The sequence below is a fragment of the Podarcis liolepis genome, assembly GCF_965112155.1.
Source record: "Podarcis liolepis genome assembly, chromosome: 13".
In the NCBI taxonomy this organism is placed as follows: Eukaryota; Metazoa; Chordata; class Lepidosauria; order Squamata; family Lacertidae; genus Podarcis; species Podarcis liolepis.
In genome coordinates, this window is record NC_139573.1 from 5882152 (window position 1) to 5901853 (window position 19702).

Genomic DNA, 19702 nt, shown 5'->3' on the forward strand with positions numbered 1-19702 from the left:
GAAATAAATCAGTTGCCCCTGGGAAGAGGACAAGAAAGAACTTTTTGAATCCCCACGAAAGAAAGAAAAGGCACATGAGGGAGCAAGCAATGGCCACCTTCCCTGCCTTGCCAAGGCTCCCCTGAGGAGAGAGGGGGAGGGGCGGCTCTTCCAGCACTTTCTAGGGCATCAACCTCGGCCCTCCAGATGTCTCGAGACTACAATTCCCATCATCCCTGACCACTGCTCCTGCTAGCTAGGGATCATGGGAGTTGTAGGCCTAAAACATCTGGAGGGCCGAGGCTGAGGAAGCCTGTTCTCAGGGGAGGAAAAAGGCAGGAAAAGGCCTCAGGCAGAGGGAGGCCTGCTCCTCGGCTTCTTCATATCCCGGCCTGTTCTGAGGAGAAAAAGGGTCCCCTTTCTGAGGGAAGTGTCTCATTTCGGAGGAGAAAAAGCATCTCCTCAGGAGCAACCCATTTATTTTATTCATTTATATCTATACTCCTCTTGCAAAAAAACCCCCCAAACCCTCAAAGCAGTTTACAAAGGAGAAAGCAGTAAAACTGAGAAAGATTCGCAGGTGTACTTTGAAACATACAAAAGTTGGAATGCTGAAATAGATTAAGATTTCCTCAGCTTTCCGTCATTGCGCTCCTCAGGTTTACTCTTACTCCATTGTTTTGTTTTGTTTTTGGTTTTTTTAAAATAATATTTATTGATAGTTTCAGAATAATAGAAAAAAGAGAAAGAAAAAAAACCACTACAATACACTACATAAAGAAGAAGAAAAAAACACAAAACATAAAAACCAATACAGCAATGCAACAAAAAAACAAAGAAAAAGGAAAAAAACACAAATCCCAAATTACATATCTTTAACTTCCATTTGCTTGTTTCATTGACCTCCTTGCACCTCCCTTTTTGTATTCTAGTTTAATTAGTTATTTCAGCAAATTCTTTCCATCTTTCTCAATTTTTGTTAAATAATTTATCTTAACATTTTAACCTAATAGTTAACTCAACAAATCCTTCCCATCTTTCCCCATATTTTGTTATTTAAATTACCTTGATTTATTTAACCTTATCTTACCCTAAAATACCTTAAAGCTTGAATCTTAATGCTCAGATATACATAGCTCCTGATATCATTTCTGCTAGAGTCATATAGTTTCATTCCAACATTTTCCCTAATATTCATTTATTTTAGGCTAATTCCCCAAATAAAAAATTTCTTTATAGATTTTCTTCCAGTCTTCATCCAACGTCTCTTCTTCCTGGTCTCAGGTCGTGTCAGTCCTTACTGTCCATTCCATCTAGTCCATCAACCTGGAAGTCTTATGTCCGAGGCCCTTAAGTCTCTTCCATGTCCCTTCTGCAGATCTTCTTCTTGTTGTTTATACTTGCCCTTTTCCTTGTCATTTGTTGGTCTCTTTCTTAATTTCTTTCCTTTCTCATTGAGGAGTAGGTCTCTGGGGGGTTCCAACCCAAAATTGTCTCCATCTCCTTTCATCAAACCCACCCATTCCCCAGAGTCCCACTCCCCACAGTCATCAGTGTAATCCAAAAAGCATTTAAAAACATATTTCAAAGTCTCTCGAAAATTAGGAGCCTCCTCAGCTCCAGACTCCCCCTGGTCCAATCCAACTTCCATCTTCAATGGCAGCGGCTTATGCTCCTGTAGGGCCTCGGGTTTCTCCATTTGTATTATTTGTATTATTTGAGGTGCAACCGCATCCTCCTCCATTATTTTCTGCACTTGCCCAGTCAGTACAGGTTCATGAGTTGGTCCCTGAATAGTTTCTGTATCAGTGTTCCCTATTTGTCCAGAGTTGTTAACCACAACAGTCATCAAGTCCATTTTCTCATTCATCAAATCCATCTTCTCTTACTTCATTGTTTTGAGGATGGGCTATAATAATGGACAGAAGCCACAGCATAAATTGGTAATTGTACAGGTGATGTGCAGGGAGAGAGGATGAGTGAATTTTGAAACTTCAGGTAGAGTTTGACCCAGGCAGAAGAGGGTGCTACTATGAGCTCCCTTGATATGGACACTGTACTTCTGTTGATGCAGCCTAGAATAGCATCAGCTTTTCTTCTTTTTCTGCCGTATGACCCTGTTGACTCATGTTAAGCCTGTGGTATACTAAGACCCCTAGATCCTTTTCACATGTTCCCCCGGCAAGCCAGGTGCCCCCCATCTTATACTGATGCAGCTGGTTACTTCTGCCCAAGTCAGAACCTGACATTTGTCCCTATTGAAATTCTAGCAGAGCACACAGCCACACCCAGAACCAAACTCACAAATAAGGCTCCAAACAGCTCAGAGAAGCAACCAGCCTTAATCCAAAAGACACAAGTTCACTCTCTTCAGTCTCCTCCGCCAATCCCTCGCAAATGCCCTTGTTTAAAAGTCCTCCATCCTGCTTGGGTTTCTGACTAGCTGATGCTTCAGACACCAGAAGGATCTAGTGGAGACGCTTTGCTTTCACCTGCTGGTTGGCTGAAGTATTGAGAGCGTATTTTAAATTTGTCGCTGCTGCCACCTGTTGCAGAGTTTATGTTGCAACACTCTTACAATTTGGCATCTATGTTGGAAAACACAATTTCTCAGATTGTATCCTTGGATTAACCTCAAGCAAGGCCAGAGGACATAAACTTGCAGTGTTACATCTAGCTATTGCAATTCCTTTTCTTTAAGTAAATAATAATAATAATGGTGGAAGTTTTTGTGGGTGCTGGTTAACGTTTATTCAGTATTGCTATGTTCTTGCAAAGTGGGACATGGGTGGCGCTGTGGGTTAAACCACAGAGCCTAGGACTTGCCGATTAGAAGGTTGACGGTTCAAATCCCCGCAATGGGGTGAGCTCCCATTGCTCAGTCCCTGCTCCTGCCAACCTAGCAGTTTGAAAGCACGTCGAAGTGCAAGTAGATAAATAGGCACTCTGGCAGGAAGGTAAACAGCTTTTCCATGTGCTGCTCTGGTTCTCCAGAAGTGGCTTAGTCATGCTGGCCACATGACCCGGAAGCTGTACATCGGCTTCCTCGGCCAGTAAAGTGAGATGAGTGCCAAAACCCCAGAGTCGGCCACAACTGGACCTAATGGTCGGGGGTCCCTTTACCTTTACTATGTTCTTGCAAAGCGAACAGTTTTGGTAGGTTCTTTCTAAACGAAAAATGGTATAGACCTCTGTTAAATAATACTTTTTTTAAAATTACTTTTAGCTTATCAGGCATGGCAATAGGATTTTTAAGTGGCTAAACTTTGGAGTGCAGGGAGAGGTTGAGAGGAAGCTGGTGCAGGAAGTGGTTTTGAGCTGATTTATTCATTGAACAGACTCCGGTTCCACATCCCAAGCTAAGATGGTGAGGCAGAGAAGGAGAACAGTAAGAGACAAGAACTTCAGAACCTTGGACAGAGCCAAGGGAGCAGGCAACTTTGCCCCACACATCCCTAGCTTGAACTGAGCCCTTCTATCAAGGCTGGACCTACCAGATGTTGAAGGACCACAAAGGCCATCATTGCTGGACAATGACTCTCCTGGGTGGTAATTATGAGAATTCAGTAACACCTGGGGGGGGGGCAAAGCTTCCCTACCTGTCTGAAGAATGGAGAACTTCAGACAAGTAGTTCTGTGGGCTCTGTTGGCTCCTTGTTAATTCCTACAGTTACAAGACGTACACCTGAACCCACACATGTGTACACCATTGTGTAGATCCATTGTGCACTCTTGAGAAGAACAGAACCTTTGTTAAAAAAATGCATATATACCCTTAACCCTTAGGTCTCTAATAACTTGTCGCAGCAGGAAGTGGAACAAAGATTGGTTTATTACATGGAAATGAAAGAGGAAGATTATATGGGTACTGCTTTAGACACTGAGGTTATGACTACGTGGGCAGCAAATAATCATTCCATACATATACACACCTTAGTCCTGAAGAATGATAGACTCTTCAACTACCCAAAATCCTGGACAGTAAACATAGCCATGTGGCAGCTCCCTTCCCCTGGAAGTGCATCTGGGGCCTTTAATATGCAGCTTCCGGTATATGCTAAAGACACACCTTCTTTGCCTTGCTTTTGACACTTGAGGTGTGTATTTTTAGGTCCTGCCTTAATTCTGTGATTATTATTATTATTATTATTATTATTATTATTATTATTACTGCTCTTATTTATTTCTACAGTGCCATCCATGTACACGGCACAGAGCAGAGAAGCAGAATATGACACATGAATACAACATCCCTCCTCCCCGGTGCCGTGATTGGAGAGTCCCACCAATATCCCTCCATCTCATTAGAAGTTAGACCTGCCAGTCACAAAAGAGCTCCCTCCCCCCCCTCCTTCTCACTGCCTTTTGCTCCTTTTGCAAGCTTGGTTTTGCTCCTAGCAGACACACACTTCAGATTAAAATAGGGAACAGGCTTCAATAAAATATATTTAATAAATAATAAAATAGGGAACAGGAGCAAGGGCATGCCTGCCAGCCCAGTGCTCGCTGCCAGACATCCCTTTGCAAGGCTGCATCACCCAACCAGCCTTTTCTGTTAGGTTGTGGGTGAACATATCAGACGATGCAGCGATTCTTCAAACAGCTCTTGTTTATTCACAGGCCAGGACAGAACTGAACTGAAGGGTTCAGTCAGCCTGCTTATATAGAGCTCCAGTACAACGTAACTGTAGCAACTTTCTAAGACTATCCAATCACTGAACGTCACTTTCGATCCCTTATTTGCATAACTATCTACAGTATCCCCCTGCTGGCCCAGGGTGAGAACTTCAGTACATAACATCTTCCTTCCTTATTGAGTCCAGAGGGGGCTTCTACTCATGGCATTTTGAATGAGAATAAGACCCCCGTGTGTGACAATGTCAGCCTCTGGGATTCCCATAGGGGTGTCTGGTTGGCCACAACAAGAGCAGGACACTGGACGAGATGAACTCCCCGGCCTGATCCAACGGGACTCTTTTTAATTCGCGTGCCCCTGCTTTCTCTTTTGAGTTTGCTGCTGGCAACCGCTGCCTGCTTCCGCTTTCTCACTTCTAAGCCCCGTGTTGCTCCTTTATAGGTTCTTCAAGCTGTTTGCTTGCAATAGAGGCCAGGCGAAAGCACAGCCAGGACGGATGTGGTAAGCTGCCCTATATAGCGTTATAATAAAGCCTTTGGTGTTTCCAAGGCCTATGAGCTGAGCTGCACGCCTGGCTGGGGGTATGGCTGCAATGCTTGGGGTGGGAGAAGGTGGTGACAATGACATCATTCCTACTTTGCTCTTTTGAGTCATACAGAGAAGCGGTGAAGTCAGTGAGGGGCAGTTCACCCTAGTTTGGAGGGGAAGAGGCAGGACAGTAGTTCAACAGAGGACTCAAGAGAAGCTGACGGAGGATGGAGTCTGCTGCTTTAGTGACAGGTTTGGGACCTCTTCTCTTTCTGCCCACCTCAAAACTGAATTCCAACATCCGTATTGTCTCATGTCCTTCCTTTGTCACTGCGTTTCTTCCCTATACAGTGGAACCTCAGGTTACATACGCTTCAGGTTACAGACTCCGCTAACCCAGAAATAGTGCTTCAGGTTAAGAACTTTGTTTCAGGATGAGAACAGAAATTGTGCTCTGGCGGTGCGGCAGCAGCAGGAGGCCCCATTAGCTAAAGTGGTGCTTCAGGTTAAGAACAGTTTCAGGTTAAGTACGGACCTCCGGAATGAATTAAGCACTTAACCTGAGGTACCACTGTATATTTTTTCTTCTTCCTCTAGTCTCTCTCCAGAGCTTTTTCCCACAATCAGTTTGTGCAAAATCAGCTTGGCTTCTGTCCTTGCCAAAGTGGCTTGGACCGGCCTCCTCTGGAGTACAACCAAGAAAGGGTGTTGCTTTTAAAAGCATTATTTGCCGCAACTCTTCCCCAAATAGCCCTTGGATAAGAGGCAAAAATGGGAAGGGTGAATCTTTCTGCAGCTCAGTAACCTTCCCTTCCTCGGTTTCGGTTTGCTTTTCAGCTGCTGAAGATGAAGACAGGGACCAACCCTTAAAATGTTGCCCATGTTCCTTTGTCCCTCCTCATCCCTCTAGCTGAGTTACTCATGAGGAGATGAAGTGCCAAATTGTAACTGCACTTTCATAGAACACATAAACTCCCTTTTCATTTTTGCCCTGTTAAATACTACAGCGGTACCTCGGGTTACATATGCTTCAGGTTACATACGCTTCTGGTTACACACTCCGCTAACCCAGAAATAGGGCTTCAGGTTAAGAACTTTGCTTCAGGATAAGAACAGAAATCGTGCTCTGGCAGCGCAGCAGCAGGAGGAGGCCCCATTAGCTAAAGTGGTGCTTCAGGTTAAGAACAGTTTCAGGTTAAGAACAGACCTCCGGAACGAATTAAGTACTTAACCCGAGGTACCACTGTACTCCTAATATTTATTTATTTAACAGGATTTATATGCTGCTTAGCCACCGAAGCCTCTTAAGCAGTTTACATAAAACAGCATAAAATGTACATTAAAAATACTGATAATCTCAGCATTTAAATGTTGCAAAGCAAATACAGTGTTACAAGGATGTTTGGGTATAACTTTAAGGTTCTGTTTATCAAAATTTCAAAATACAAATATAGCCAGTAGTTTGAAAAGCAAATCACCTAATCAAATGAAATTAGTTGTGAAAATACATGTCTGGGTAGGCTTGCCTAAACAAAAGGGTGTTTAGCAGGTGTTGAAAAGAAGCTAAACAGTCTTGCATAACATCAATGGTCAGGTAAATTCCAGAGTTTAGCTGCTGCTGCACCAAAGGATTGATTCCTTGCCAGCGTGGAATGAACATTATGTGGCAGTTGTTAAGAGTGCTAGTTCTTAAAATCGGGTAGTTGTTATGCCTGAAAACAAACTTTAACTACTGGATTCTTTTGCCCCATCTTTTTGTGCCTGCCAAACTGCCGTGTCATGCTTATGATAATATTTTATTCTCTTGTTAATTGTGCTGTTTTAAATGTGCATTTTATATTTGACTTCACTTAGCAATGTTGTAGGGGTGGTTTTTTTTGAAATGTTTAAGATTTTTTTTGTTAACTTTGTGTTAAATATGTATCCTGTAGTTGACCTTCTTTGTAATGTTTTATTTTGAAATCTTTAAGATAATATTTTAGTTTTCTGTTAATTATGTTGCTTTGACTGTATACTCTATATTTGTTTTTCTTCAGATTGTTTTATTGATGTTTTATTGATGTTTTAATATTCTGTAAACCACTTTGAGATTTTTCTTAAAAATATAAAGTGGTATAGAAATGAAATAATAATAATAATAATAATAGGGTTTCAGCAAAGAAGGTACAATGAACAACAAAGAACTCCCAGCCCTATTGGGGGTGAAGTCTGTTCAAGGAAAGTCTATTTCTAGTGATAATATGCCATAGAGTTTTCAATATTTTATTTTATTTTTTTAAAATAATGTTTATTAAAGTTTCACAAACAATAAAAAGTTTCAAAATTTAAACATAAGAAAAACTACAAAAATGGAAAAATACAAAAACAAAACACATAAAAAATACACAATAGAAAACAGTTAACAAAAGAAGGGAAGGAAAAAAGGAAAGAAAAGAAAAACCAAAAAACAAAACAAAAAATAGATTAGTATTTTCATATCTTATACTTCATTCACTAGTTTCTTGACCTCCTCGCACCTCCCATTTTGTATTCCAGTTCAAATATTTAATTCAGCAAGTCCTTACCCTCTAGCATTTATCCTCACTCAAGATATTAACCTATTATAAATATCAATTTTCCAATTGTCAATCCCTATTTACATTTTCTTAGAAATCTTTTTACCAATACCACTTATTTTCCATCAGACATCGTTTTAACATTCCTCAATTTTACAGTACTTCTGCAAGTAGTCTTTAAATTTCTTCCAGTCTTCCTCCACCGACTCTTCTCCCTGGTCACGAATTCTGCCAGTCATTTCTGCCAATTCCATGTAGTCCATCACTTTCATCTGCCATTCTTCCAGTGTGGGTAGCTTTGGTGTCTTCCAATACTTTGCAATCAGTAGTCTTGCTGCTGTTGTTGCATACATAAAGAAAGTTCTATCCTTCTTTGGCACCAATTGGCCGACTATGCCCAGGAGAAAGGCCTCTGGTTGAGTTTTCAATATTTTAGTTATCTCAAGCTATCTTGCCATAATGCTTGATGTGCATCTGGCGGTTGATAGCTTTGTTCTTTTGTAGCTGTATACAAAATTTAAATGTTCCATTCCACATCAAAGTTGTTGGTCCCACTGTTGTTGATGTGTTCTTTCTCCTTTGCAGTCAAACTTTCCACTAGTGTTAGAAACCAAAGCTGTTGCTACCAAATTTCACACATAGCAGCAGCACAAGTTTTCCAAAACATTGTAATAGCCAATCTCGCAGTTATAAATATAAATAGAAGTAGTTCCTCATAAACTTCATAATGACATTCATAATTAAAAATGGAAAGTAGTACAATCTGAGGTTGCATTGGGATATCTTGGGATGTTATTGACCAGCTTCTCCAAATATTTTTTCCCCTCCAGAATGGTTTAATATTGAGACAGTCCCACCACATATGTAATTATGTTCCTGTCTCCCTGTTTCCAGCAAAGAGGAGATTTTGACATGGGTGTGGAGAGACTTTTACAGTTTTCCAGCCCTGTATTTTGTTGATCTGTCTCTCTGCCACTAGAGGCTCTGTCTTCAAGTGGGTTTATAGCAGGTTATTTGCTAAGCCAGGGATGCGGGTTGAGCTGTGGGTTAAACCACAGAGCCTAGGAACTTGCTGATCAGAAGGTCAGCGGTTCGAATCCCCGCGACAAGGTGAGCTCCCGTTGTTCAGTCCCTGCTCCTGCCAACCTAGCAGTTCGAAAGCACATCAAAGTGCAAGTAGATAAATAGGTACCACTCCGGCGGGAAGGTAAACAGCGTTTCCGTGCGCTGCTCTGGTTCACCAGAAGCAGCTTCGTCATGCTGGCCACATGACCCGGAAGCTGTACGCTGGCTCCCTCAGCCAATAAAGCGAGATGAGCGCCGCAATCCCAGAGTCGGCCACGACTGGACCTAATGGTCAGGGGTCCCTTTACCTATTTGCTAAGCCATGTTTTTCTTTGGGGGAGCATTTTTGTAAATCAAAGCGCCCTTTTCCTAGGACAGGCTCATCCTCTGCCCCACAGCTAACTGGCGGCTTAGGGGCTTGTACTCTCCACCTTCTGCGCACACAACAATCGGGCTTTTTTCTACCCTGGCAGGCACCAGGAGTAACACAGCAATAGATTGGGGCTGCAGGCTAAGGAACCCAGAAGGCAGTGCACAGCATTTGCTCCCCCTGCTCCCCTTCTCCTTGCTTCATTGCATCTTCTTCATTCTTCATTACTTTCCTTTGCTCATCCAGTCTTTCTCTCTGCCTCCATGTGTTTTGCTGTTTAGTCTCATTCATTTAAGGCCTTTCCATTAATTTTCATGTCTGTCAGCCTGTGGGTGAAACTGCTTTGACCATCTTTTACAGGCATCTGAGCTTTTATCTGGGATATATTCTCATCATCCTCAATCTCTTTCCTTTTCGATTTCAGTCTCATTCTTGGTTCTTTCCTGGATGGTGCCCACTGGAGGTAAGAAGAAAATCAATTCCTCCTTGCAGCCGGCGTCACTAACTTTTCAAAGCCCCATGGGCACATTTGGATTCTTGTGAGTGCAGTAGCTGCCACCATTTCTGGTTACTTCTTTCCCTATAACGTAAATGCCCTCACCTCAAGACAGAAGAAGAAGAAGAAGAAGAAGAAGAAGAAGAAGAAGAAGAAGAAGAAGAAGAAGAAGAAGAGGTGTTTGGATTTGATATCCCGCCTTTCACTCCCTTTAAGGAGTCTCAAAGCGGCTACTATTCTCCTTTCCCTTCCTCCCCCACAACAAACACTCTGTGAGGTGAGTGGGGCTGAGAGACTTCAAAGAAGTGTGACTGGCCCAAGGTCACCCAGCAGCTGCATGTGGAGGAGCGGAGACGCGAACCCGGTTCCCCAGATTACGAGACTACCGCTCTTAACCACTACACCACACTGAGAAAACACACGCCCTCACTGACTTTCCCTAGGTGAAAATCAGATTCAGTAGAATTAACCTGTATGTTGAAACCTACTGTTTTGGGGGACAGATGGCGGGCAGGTGTGGGGGACTCCCTGGTCCTGAATGGGGTAACTGTGCCCCTGAAGGACCAGGTGTGCAGCCTGGGAGTCATTTTCGACTCACAGCTGTCCATGGAGGCGCAGGTCAATTCTGTGTCTAGGGCAGCTGTCTACCAGCTCCATCGGGGAAGCAGGCCAGAGTGGTGCATGCTCTGGTTATCTCCCGCTTGGACTACTGCAATGCACTCTACGTGGGGCTACCTTTGAAGGTGACCCGGAAACTACAACTAATCCAGAATGCGGCAGTCAGACTGGTCACTGGGAGTTGCTGCCGAGACCACATAGCACCAGTCCTGAAAGACCTACATTGGCTCCCAGTACATTTCCGAGCACAATTCAAAGTTGGTGCTGACCTTGAAAGCCCTAAATGGCCTCGGCCCAGTATACCTGAAAGAGCGTCTCCACCTCCATCGTTCAGCCCAGACACTGAGATCCAGCTCTGAGGGCCTTCTGGCAGTTCCCTCCCTGCGAGATGTGAGGTTACAGGGAACCAGGCAGAGGGCCTTCTTGGTAGTGGTGCCCACCTTGTGGAACACCCTCTCATCAGAAGCCAAGGAAATAAACAACTATCTGACTTTTAGAAGACATCTGAAGGCAGCCCTGTTTAGGGAAGCTTTTAATGTTTGGTGTTTTATCGTGCTTTTAATATTCTGCTGGGAGCTGCTCAGAGTGGCTGGGGAAACCCAGCCAGATGGGCAGGGTATAAATAATAAATTATGATGATGATTATTACAAAGACCAAGGGTAGTGATCAGACTACACAAAAGAATTAAATTCATGGCATGACTGCCCGTCAAAGAATGAGTCTTGCTTCCTTGCAGAGAGGGGAGGAGAGGAGAAGCAACTTCTGTCTCTGCACATGTTTTAGAGAGCAAAATGTGTCCAAAAGCAAACCATGACAGATAGAGGATGGGGAAGATCTGCATTTATGGGATGGGGGAAGATATAAATGCTCTATGAAATATAAGCAAGGCACTGTTACACTGTAAGCACCTTAACTCGTCCTTTCTAAAATGCAGGTATTTCCAGGCTCCGTACAAATCTATTGCAGAGAGAGAATACAAACAATGGACAACAGGGGGAAATGAGGGTCAACAGATTAAACCAGGATGTGACTGAAGATCCCCATATCAAGGATCTCTCCCAAACCCACTTTCCCACCTAGGCTCCAAATATCCTATCACTGACAATGCCTTGTGCTGCATTCTGACCCAGAATACTTCTCTGCTTCTCTCTGATACCAGAACTAAAAACCGCACACAGCTAGGTTTGGTGCTCAGCTGCAAATATTTGGGGTTTAGAGTTCAGGAAAGAGGTCAATGAAAAATTGGCTGGAGGAGGAGGTCCAAGGGAAAGATGTAATTTGGCCTCTCCTTTCCTTCCTCAGGTTATCTGACGGTTCCACCTCCACCAGCGCCCAGGCTGACCACTTCTCCTGCAAACACCACCTTTGTCAGAGGAGAGAAAGTCCAGTTTATATGCCACCGACCAGAAGGGCATAAGGGAGAGTGGTTCTATTTCTTTAAGGCCACCAGACATGGTCAGTGGTCCGAATATAGAATAATAAACCGCAGTATCTTGGATGTCTCCACAATGAATCTGGAGTCAAGGGAAAGGTTTGTGTGTTCTTACTGGAGGAAAAACAGGGAAGGAAGGGAGTCTGCAAAGAGCAACCAGGTTGTGCTCTCTGTTGCTGGTAAGAAGCTTTCTTCTTGTGAATGAATTACTCTCTCCCCAGCGCCAAAGGCCAGCCCCATCTGGATGTGATGAAAGTGTGGAAAGGAGACAAACCAGAATGTTGTAGCTTCCTAGCAGCTCAGGGAGTCACACCTGGAGAAAGCTGGGAGTTTGGCATCCCAGATGCCATGTTAAGTTCTCCTCTATGAAATGTGGGGTTTCTGTGGCATGTAAACAATTATAAATGTAAACTTTGTGTTGGTTTTTTTGTATTTGGTTTGAAGGAAAAAATACTAGCTAAAACAAAAGGAGAATTCCCTGGATGCCTAGATCCAGGTTTAGGGCAAACACTCTTTGGTGAGAGAGCCCCAGCAGAGATTTAAAACCACAAAATATGTAGCAAAGTAAAGCCTGAAAATATAGGCTCCCTTTCTAAGATGCTTCCAAAGTTATCCATTTTGCTTAGCATAAAAAGAGGCCACAGACTTGGCTAGTTAAAAATGGTTTACTTACAAACTCTTTGAAGGTCAGGTTCATGTGCTTTTCCATACAGCAGTAAGAAAACACAGGCCATAAGACTTAGATTTCAAAGTGGAGAAAGTTTCAAAATTATTTGTATTTGTTGTTGTTTAGTCGTTTAGTCGTTTAGTCGTGTCCGACTCTTCGTGACCTCATGGACCAGAGCACGCCAGGCACTCCTGTCTTCCACTGCCTCCCGCAGTTTGGTCAAACTCATGCTGGTAGCTTCAAGAACACTGTCCAACCATCTTGTCCTCTGACGTCCCCTTCTCCTTGTGCCCTCCATCTTTCCCAACATCAGGGTCTTTTCCAGGGAGTCTTCTCTTCTCATGAGGTGGCCAATGTATTGGAGTCTCAGCTTCAGGATCTGTCCTTCCAGTGAGCACTCCGGGCTGATTTCCTTAAGAATGGATAAGTTTTATCTTCTTGCAGTCCATGGGACTCTCAAGAGTCTCCACCAGCACCAGAATTCAGATGTGAGGACATTGGTTTCTGGATGGGAGTTGATCATGGTGAGGGTTTGCCAAACATGCCTTCCTCTTAGCTCATTTCTCCCTTTTGTCCTGAGTTTGAGTGTCTTCAAAGCCCAAGACACCTTTGGTAAAGGCTGTTCTCCAATTGGAGCGCTCGCAGGCCAGTGTTTCCCAATTGTTGGTGTTTATACTACATTTTTAAAGATTTTCCTTGAGAGAGTCTTTAAACCTCTTTTGTTGACCACCAGCATTACACTTCCCCTTTTAAAGTTCGGAATAGAGTAGTTGCTTTGGAAGACGATAATCAGGCATTTGAACAACATGACCAGTCCAACAAAGTTGATATTGAAGAATCATTGTTTCAACACGGGTGATCTTTGCTTCTTCCAGTACACTGACATTAGTTTGCCTGTCTTCCCAAGTGATATGTAAATTTTTTCGGCAATACCATTGATGGAATCTTTTGAGGAGTTGGAGATGGAGTTTATAAGTGGTCCATGTTTCACAAGCATACAGCAAGGTTGGTAGTACAGTAGCTTTGTAAACAAACATTTTGGTTTACCTGCGAATGTCCCAGTCCTCAAACACTCTGCACTTCAGTCGGGAGAAAGCTGTGCTTGCAGAGCTAAGGCAAAGCTGGATTTCAGCATCAGTGTCGGCCCTTGTGGAACTATAACTACCCAGGTGAGAAAAGTGATCGACATTTTCCAACGTTACACCGTTAAGTTGGATTTGTGGTGCTGCAGAGGGGTTGTTTTGTGCTTGTTGGTGCAGCACTTTGGTTTTTTGGATGGTGAGCGATAGGCCAAGCTTTTCGTAAGCTTCTGTGAAGATATCTAGGATGGTTTGGAGGTCATCCTCTGAGTGTGCACACACTACGTTGTCATCAGCATATTGAAGCTCCATGACGGAGGTTATGGAAGCAGCATTTCATCCATTTATTCCCCCATCTGACTGGTTTGTTTCTTCTCTTCCTTCCAATCCCAGATTTCCCACTCCCTGCCACCCTTTCCCTGAACCCCCTGAATCCTGTTTACACCCATGGAGAACAGATTACCCTGCTCTGCTCAGTTCCTGATGGGCGGGAAGCGGCAGGATACACATTTTACAAGGAGCTACAAGGTCAGGCATCTGAGGCGCTTCCCCGTAATGAGTTGATGATTCCCCATAAAGCTTTGCGTGTTGGTGAAGATACGGCCGGGAACTACAGCTGTGCATATTCCATCAGATTAGAAAATAAGGAAATCCAGTCTCCACGTAGCAACATCATCTCTGTAGTAATGGAAGGTGAGCAAGTTCTGTATTTTCCCCATTATTTTTAAAATCTTTTTTTTTTTTAATCACTGCAATACAATGGTACCTTAGGTTACATACGCTTCAGGTTACAGACTTTGCTAACCCAGAAATAGTACCTTGGGTTAAGAACTTTGCTTCAGGATGAGAACAGAAATCACGCAGCGGCAGTAGGAGGCCCCATTAGCTAAAGTGGTGCTTCAGGTTAAGAACAGTTTCAAGTTAAGAATGGACCTCCGGAACGAATTAAGTACTTAACCTGAGGTACCACTGTATAACAATTTAGCAACAACTCCATCTGGATTTTCCATAAATATATGAATGAGTGAGCAAAAGATGGTCACTGCAGGGGGGATGTGAGAATCACCCCCAATATTGTAGGGTCTCAAGCTCCAGTTTTTTTGGGGGACAGGGGGAAGATTGTTCTCTGGCTGAATCTAGATTCATTAAAAAAAAATTCAGGAAACATAATTGACCACAGGACTGGCAGTCAAGAAATCAGGATACTAATCTCAGACCCATGACTCTCATATAGCTGTTTGACCCAGTTATATGACTTCCTGTTAAAAACCAAGTAGACCACAGTCTATTACAGTGGTGCCTCGGGTTAAGAACTTAATTCGTTCCGGGAGTTCCGTTTCTTAACCTGAAACTGTTCTTAACCTGAAGCACCACTTTAGCTAATGGGGCCTCCTGCTGCTGCTGTGCCAGCACCGCACGATTTCTGTTCTCATCCTGAAGCAAAGTCCTTAACCCAAGGTACTATTTCTGGGTTAACGGAGTCTGTAACCTGAAGCGTCTGTAACCTGAAGCATCTGCAACCTGAGGTACCACTGTATTTGTTTTAAGCTTCTGTACTTCTTTGTGGGTGAGTCTATCAGAAGATTTCCTGCACTTTACTCGCTCAGACAACAGGAACTGTGAAAAGTTCATAGGGGGACAGCGTGGAAAAGACTGACCCCGGTTACTGTCCAAGAGACCCTTTTCATTTGGTCAAGCATTGAGAAGCTGAGGGTGTGCTTATACTGTTTTCCCGCGAGGGATATTTTAAAGGACTTTTCAGAACTTAACAAAGCTGTCAAGTGTCCCTTATTTGAAGGGACAGTCCCTTATTCCAGCGCCATGTCCCGCTGCTGTCCCTTATTGATGGATGTCCCTTAAATGTCCCTTAAATTATGTCCCTTAAATTTCAAAGAAAGCAGCTCCTCTCCCTCCCTCCCCGCTGGCCAGGGAGGAGGGAGGCTCCAACTGTGTTGCTTGGTTGCGCTGCTCGCCAATAAGGAGTCTAAGAACGACTGGGGGGTGGAGCTTGCATGCCTTGTGTGTGGCTAGTCAATGCAAGCTGATGGGGTTTTTGAATGCTGGATGCCATTTTGTTGCACGTGCTGCTGCAAACTTTGCAGTGCAAAGCCAGGCTGGGGAGCCATCTTAAGTTGAAGCTGCATAGGCCTTGTGGTGCATGTGATTCAGATTCTATTCAGTTGAACCTCTGGTTACAAAGCTGGGTGGACAGTGTTCTTGAAGCTACCAGCATGAGTTTGACCATGGGGAGGACAGGAAGACTGGAGTGCCTGGGACAGGTGAGGCTGCAGGTCCCTTATTTTGGCTGCTGGTCCCTTATTTTCAAGGCTGCTGGTCCCTTATTTTCAAATCTGTAAGTTGACAGCTATGGAACTTAATGATTTTCTGGAAGTGATATTTCCTACCTGACTTGGGCCTTCAAGAACAAGACTGATGCTTTTTCAAATAAACCCTTATCCTTTCTGATTTTCTTTTCTCAGATTCCTCTCCATCACCAGGTCCATTACTGCTCTATGCATGTTTGGCTGTCCCATTTGTGATCCTGATGATTTCGCTCGCTTTTTACTGCAGATGGAAAAAGACTGGTGGTAAGTGATGGGGGTTGGAGGTTATCTCTTTGCATTTCATAGCCTGAAATTGGGGGCTTTTCCACACTTCCCCACTCTCTGTCCTGCTCTTTCTGGACACTGGTCTGTGCTTAAAAGATCTATGTCTAAGCCCTTTTTCCCCCTTTGCCCCAGAGCTTTCCCTGCAGAAATCTGCTCTTTAAATCTCAATCAGAGCAAATGGCTATCTGCAGAAAACTCAAACGGATGTTTGTTCCAATTGAGTGCTAAAGAGCAAGTTTTCACAGGGAAAGCTCTGGAACAAAAACACACAAACCTGGACACAGAGATTTTAAGCGTGGACCTGTTCCTGGACAGTAAATGTGGATAATCTTGTTTTGATGGGGGGAGAGAGGGAGAGAGAGGGAGAGAGAGGGAGAGAGAGGGAGAGAGAGGGGGGGGGGAGAGAGAGAGAGAGAGAGAGAGAGAGAGAGAGAGAGAGAGAGAGAGATTTGCAGAGGCTGTCTGGTCCTCTGTTCTGGATGGATGTGAGTTTTCAAGGCAACGGCCAGCAGGGGTGACAATATTATACATTTTTACTCTTTTGCTCTGTTTCTTTGGAAGCAGTGAAATGTTGGGGGAAATCTGAGCTAGAAGAACAGGAGGAGGAGGGACCAGGTGATCTTGGAACACTGGAGCCCCAGACAACACCCAGTCAGGTAAGAGGTGAGATTAATAACCATTCCATCCTTAGAAAACGGCACAACAACCTTTGTGGAACATGCTGCCGCCACAGGATATGATAGTGGCAATTATTATGGACAGAATATTAGCCGATTTCATGGACAGAGATGTCCATGAATAGTTATTAACATTGGGAACCAGCTGGCAGTTCTGTGTCCAATCCAAGATATAAGTTTGTCCTCTTCAGAGCTGCTTGTGAGCGTCCCAGGGGGCATTTGACTACCTGGTGTTAAATGGTGCATGTTTGTAAGGTAGGCATAGGCAAACCTGGCCCTCCAGATGTTATGGGACTACAATTCCCATCATCCCTGACCACTAGTCCTGTTAGCTAGGGATGACGGGAGTTGTAGTCCCAAAACATCTGGAGGGCTGAGTTTGCCTATTCCTGTTGTAAGGGGATATTTGCCAGTGCACACTCACTGCTCATCCAAGGTTATGAGTAATTGGATATGAATATAGATTGTGACCTGGTGTTAAGCAAAATACACAAAACTGAGCTAGATCAGCCCTTGAGCTGACTTAGCAGGGCAGTTATTGATTATCAAAAGGTGCTGGCCATTGTTTGGCCCGCCAATTCCCTGGGTTCCTTGAAGACATTTCCTGAGAGCTGAATGTTTGCTATCTGAGTGAAATTTCCTGATCTGAACCTTATGCAGAGTAGAAACAAATAAGCTTTACCACAAGAATGTTTTACTGCAGAACTGTCTTAAACTAGTTACAAAATAAAATGTCAACAAATACAAAGTAACGCATTGCTCTAAACAAACTAGCAATGTGTTCCTGTCTTCTTTAAGTCCTTAACATAGGCCAAGAACCATGTAAACATTACCTTTTATTCACATTTATATCTTTAAGACGGAATCCCTTTGCATTTGTAAACAAGCTCAAAAAAGTGGGAGAAAAGCTTCATTTTCAACGGGCCCTTTTTGGTTTAATTGGTGAGCAACGGCAGATTTGAGTTTCTTCTGTTTTCACAGGGCTCAGGTGCCACCTATGCTCTCCTCCCCTTTTGTTCTGCTGCAACTTCCTCAGGACCAGTGATGGAGAATGAGCTCCAGCCGGTTGAAGAGGAGGGGCTGTTGTACAGTGAGATTGTCTTTCCACCTAACAACAGAAGAAGAAATTGAAGACAATTGTGGAGATTTCTGGTCAAGTTGGGTCCTACATTGCTAGCCAATTGGTGGATTGCACTGAGGGATGTCTGACAGGCATCTTGATTGTCATATCAAATGCGAATGTTTTGTGTAAACTGTGTCTGGAACTATGCAAAACTTGCTAAATTCTCAGGAATATTACACCTTGGCCTGCCTGAGCCACAGTAACCCCACCTTAGGTGTGATATAATAATTTCTGACTGTTTGTAGAGCGGATGTCCTCCTTCACACCAAAATTTTTGTTGTTGTTTAGTCGTTTAGTCATGTCCGACTCTTTGTGACCCCATGAACCCGAGCACCCCAGGCACTCCTGTCTTCCACTGCCTCCCGCAGTTTGGTAAAACTCTTAAAAGAGATGTTTCTTCCTGGTTCGGGGTCTCTCTTGCCTTGCAAGGAGGGGAAGGAACTCTGTTGCAACCAAAAGATAAAGATCTACCTTGCTTTCACTGCCTCCTGCCTCCATCCATTCACCTCTGACTGATCAGGGACTTAGGGGACTCAGTCCCTTGGGGGAGTTGGGCAGCAAAAGCCAACCACCCCTATTTTTTCTATGTCTCTGTTAACAAGGCCTAGTACAAGACACCCCACACACACACCCCACACACAATGTCTCGGCATGATGCGAGGTGAAAAGTTGGTTTTCAATTTTTCAAGTCAGCTGCATGCAGTTTCTTCCTTACTTCCAGGCCCACGCTGCTGTCAATTCTGAAGAAGCTTTTGTGGGTGAGGGAGGTGAAGCCACAAGAGGCTTGGATGTGGTTAGCTGCTGTTGACAGTGTTAAACAACATCTAGGCTGTCTCCAAGGCCCCCGAGCTGAGTTCTGCGCAGGGGCCGGTAGCGCCGTGTGGGTGTGTACCTGCCCATACATTTCCTGGCTTGGTCTTTTGGGTTGGGAAATAATAGAATCGGGTATGTCTAGTTTGTAACCTCTTTTGGGGCAGAAGACAGCAATCAGCTGAGGAACCAGCTTTCAAGAAACACTGAACGAGCATGGCATCTGTGACATTGGTGACAGGTTTGAGACCTCCCTTCTCTCTCTCAGATGGAAAACTCCCCACCTGTCGATATCTCCCCTCTCCAGTTCCTCATGTCTTTTCTCTTCTCTTCTTTCCTGCCAGTCTCTCTCCTGACCCACCTCTGGGGATCGGCCTGTGCAGGTAATGTTGACTTCTGGTTCCTGCTATGACAATTTCAGCCCGTCTTGGATAGGTGGTGCAGTTAGGAATCACACTTTAAACGATTGGAGATAACTCTTGCTCATTTAGCAGCTCTGAAACAGGTAGAAATCAACAGGTGGAGCTTTCCAGAGCATGTTGATTAGCCTATCTTCCCCTTTTGGATTTCTGCCTGTTCATCAGTTGCTAAAAGCAGAGAAAGGAACTTTGCAGGAATAAGGTGGGACTCTCGATAGCGGCAGCAAATTCAAGGCTGCAAGCCACTGCCTTCAGTGGGTCTTCTCGACGTGTGACTAAGATTGGAGACAACCCATTAACTCAAATTAACACAGAGCAAACTAAAAGAAGTTGTTGTTGTTGTTTAGTTGTTTAGTCGTGTCCGACTCTTCATGACCCCCTGGACCAGAGCACGCCCGGCACTCCTGTCTTCCACTGCCTCCCGCAGTTTGGTCAAACTCATGCTGGTAGCTTCAAGAACACTGTCCCACCATCTCGTGCTCTGTCGTCCCCTTCTCCTTGGGCCCTCCATCTTTCCCAAAATCAGGGTCTTTTCCAGGGAGTCTTCTCTTCTCATGAGGTGGCCAAAGTCTTGGAGCCTCAGCTTCAGGATCTGTCCTTCCAGTGAGCACTCAGGGCTGATTTCCTTCAGAACGGAG

General features: G+C 44.1%; 2 protein-coding genes across 11 annotated transcripts in view; both read left to right on the top strand.

Moving 5' to 3' along the window:
• The window catches only part of LOC310692132 (Fc receptor-like protein 5), a 75589-nt gene that overhangs the window by 44538 nt on the left and 11349 nt on the right, over window positions 1-19702 (top strand). The gene's annotated exons all lie outside the window — the stretch shown is intronic.
• On the top strand, window positions 361-18915 carry LOC310692151 (uncharacterized protein; the record flags this gene model as incomplete). 10 transcript variants are annotated; one of them, XM_083472769.1, is made up of 9 exons in its annotated part: window positions 361-559; window positions 3206-3413; window positions 5057-5116; window positions 9558-9596; window positions 11551-11859; window positions 13820-14119; window positions 15907-16014; window positions 16597-16691; window positions 17694-18915. In XM_083472769.1, the coding sequence occupies exons 2-9, from the start codon at window positions 3344-3346 to the stop codon at window positions 17841-17843; spliced, it is 1131 nt and encodes a 376-aa protein (XP_083328895.1). In that variant the 5' UTR covers window positions 361-559; window positions 3206-3343. The 10 variants fall into 10 exon arrangements, with proteins under 10 accessions (XP_083328895.1, XP_083328899.1, XP_083328900.1 ...); XM_083472773.1 differs by lacking the exon at window positions 361-559 and adding an exon at window positions 5266-5395 and having other exon boundaries at window positions 3111-3528; XM_083472774.1 differs by lacking the exon at window positions 361-559 and adding an exon at window positions 5274-5395 and having other exon boundaries at window positions 3111-3528.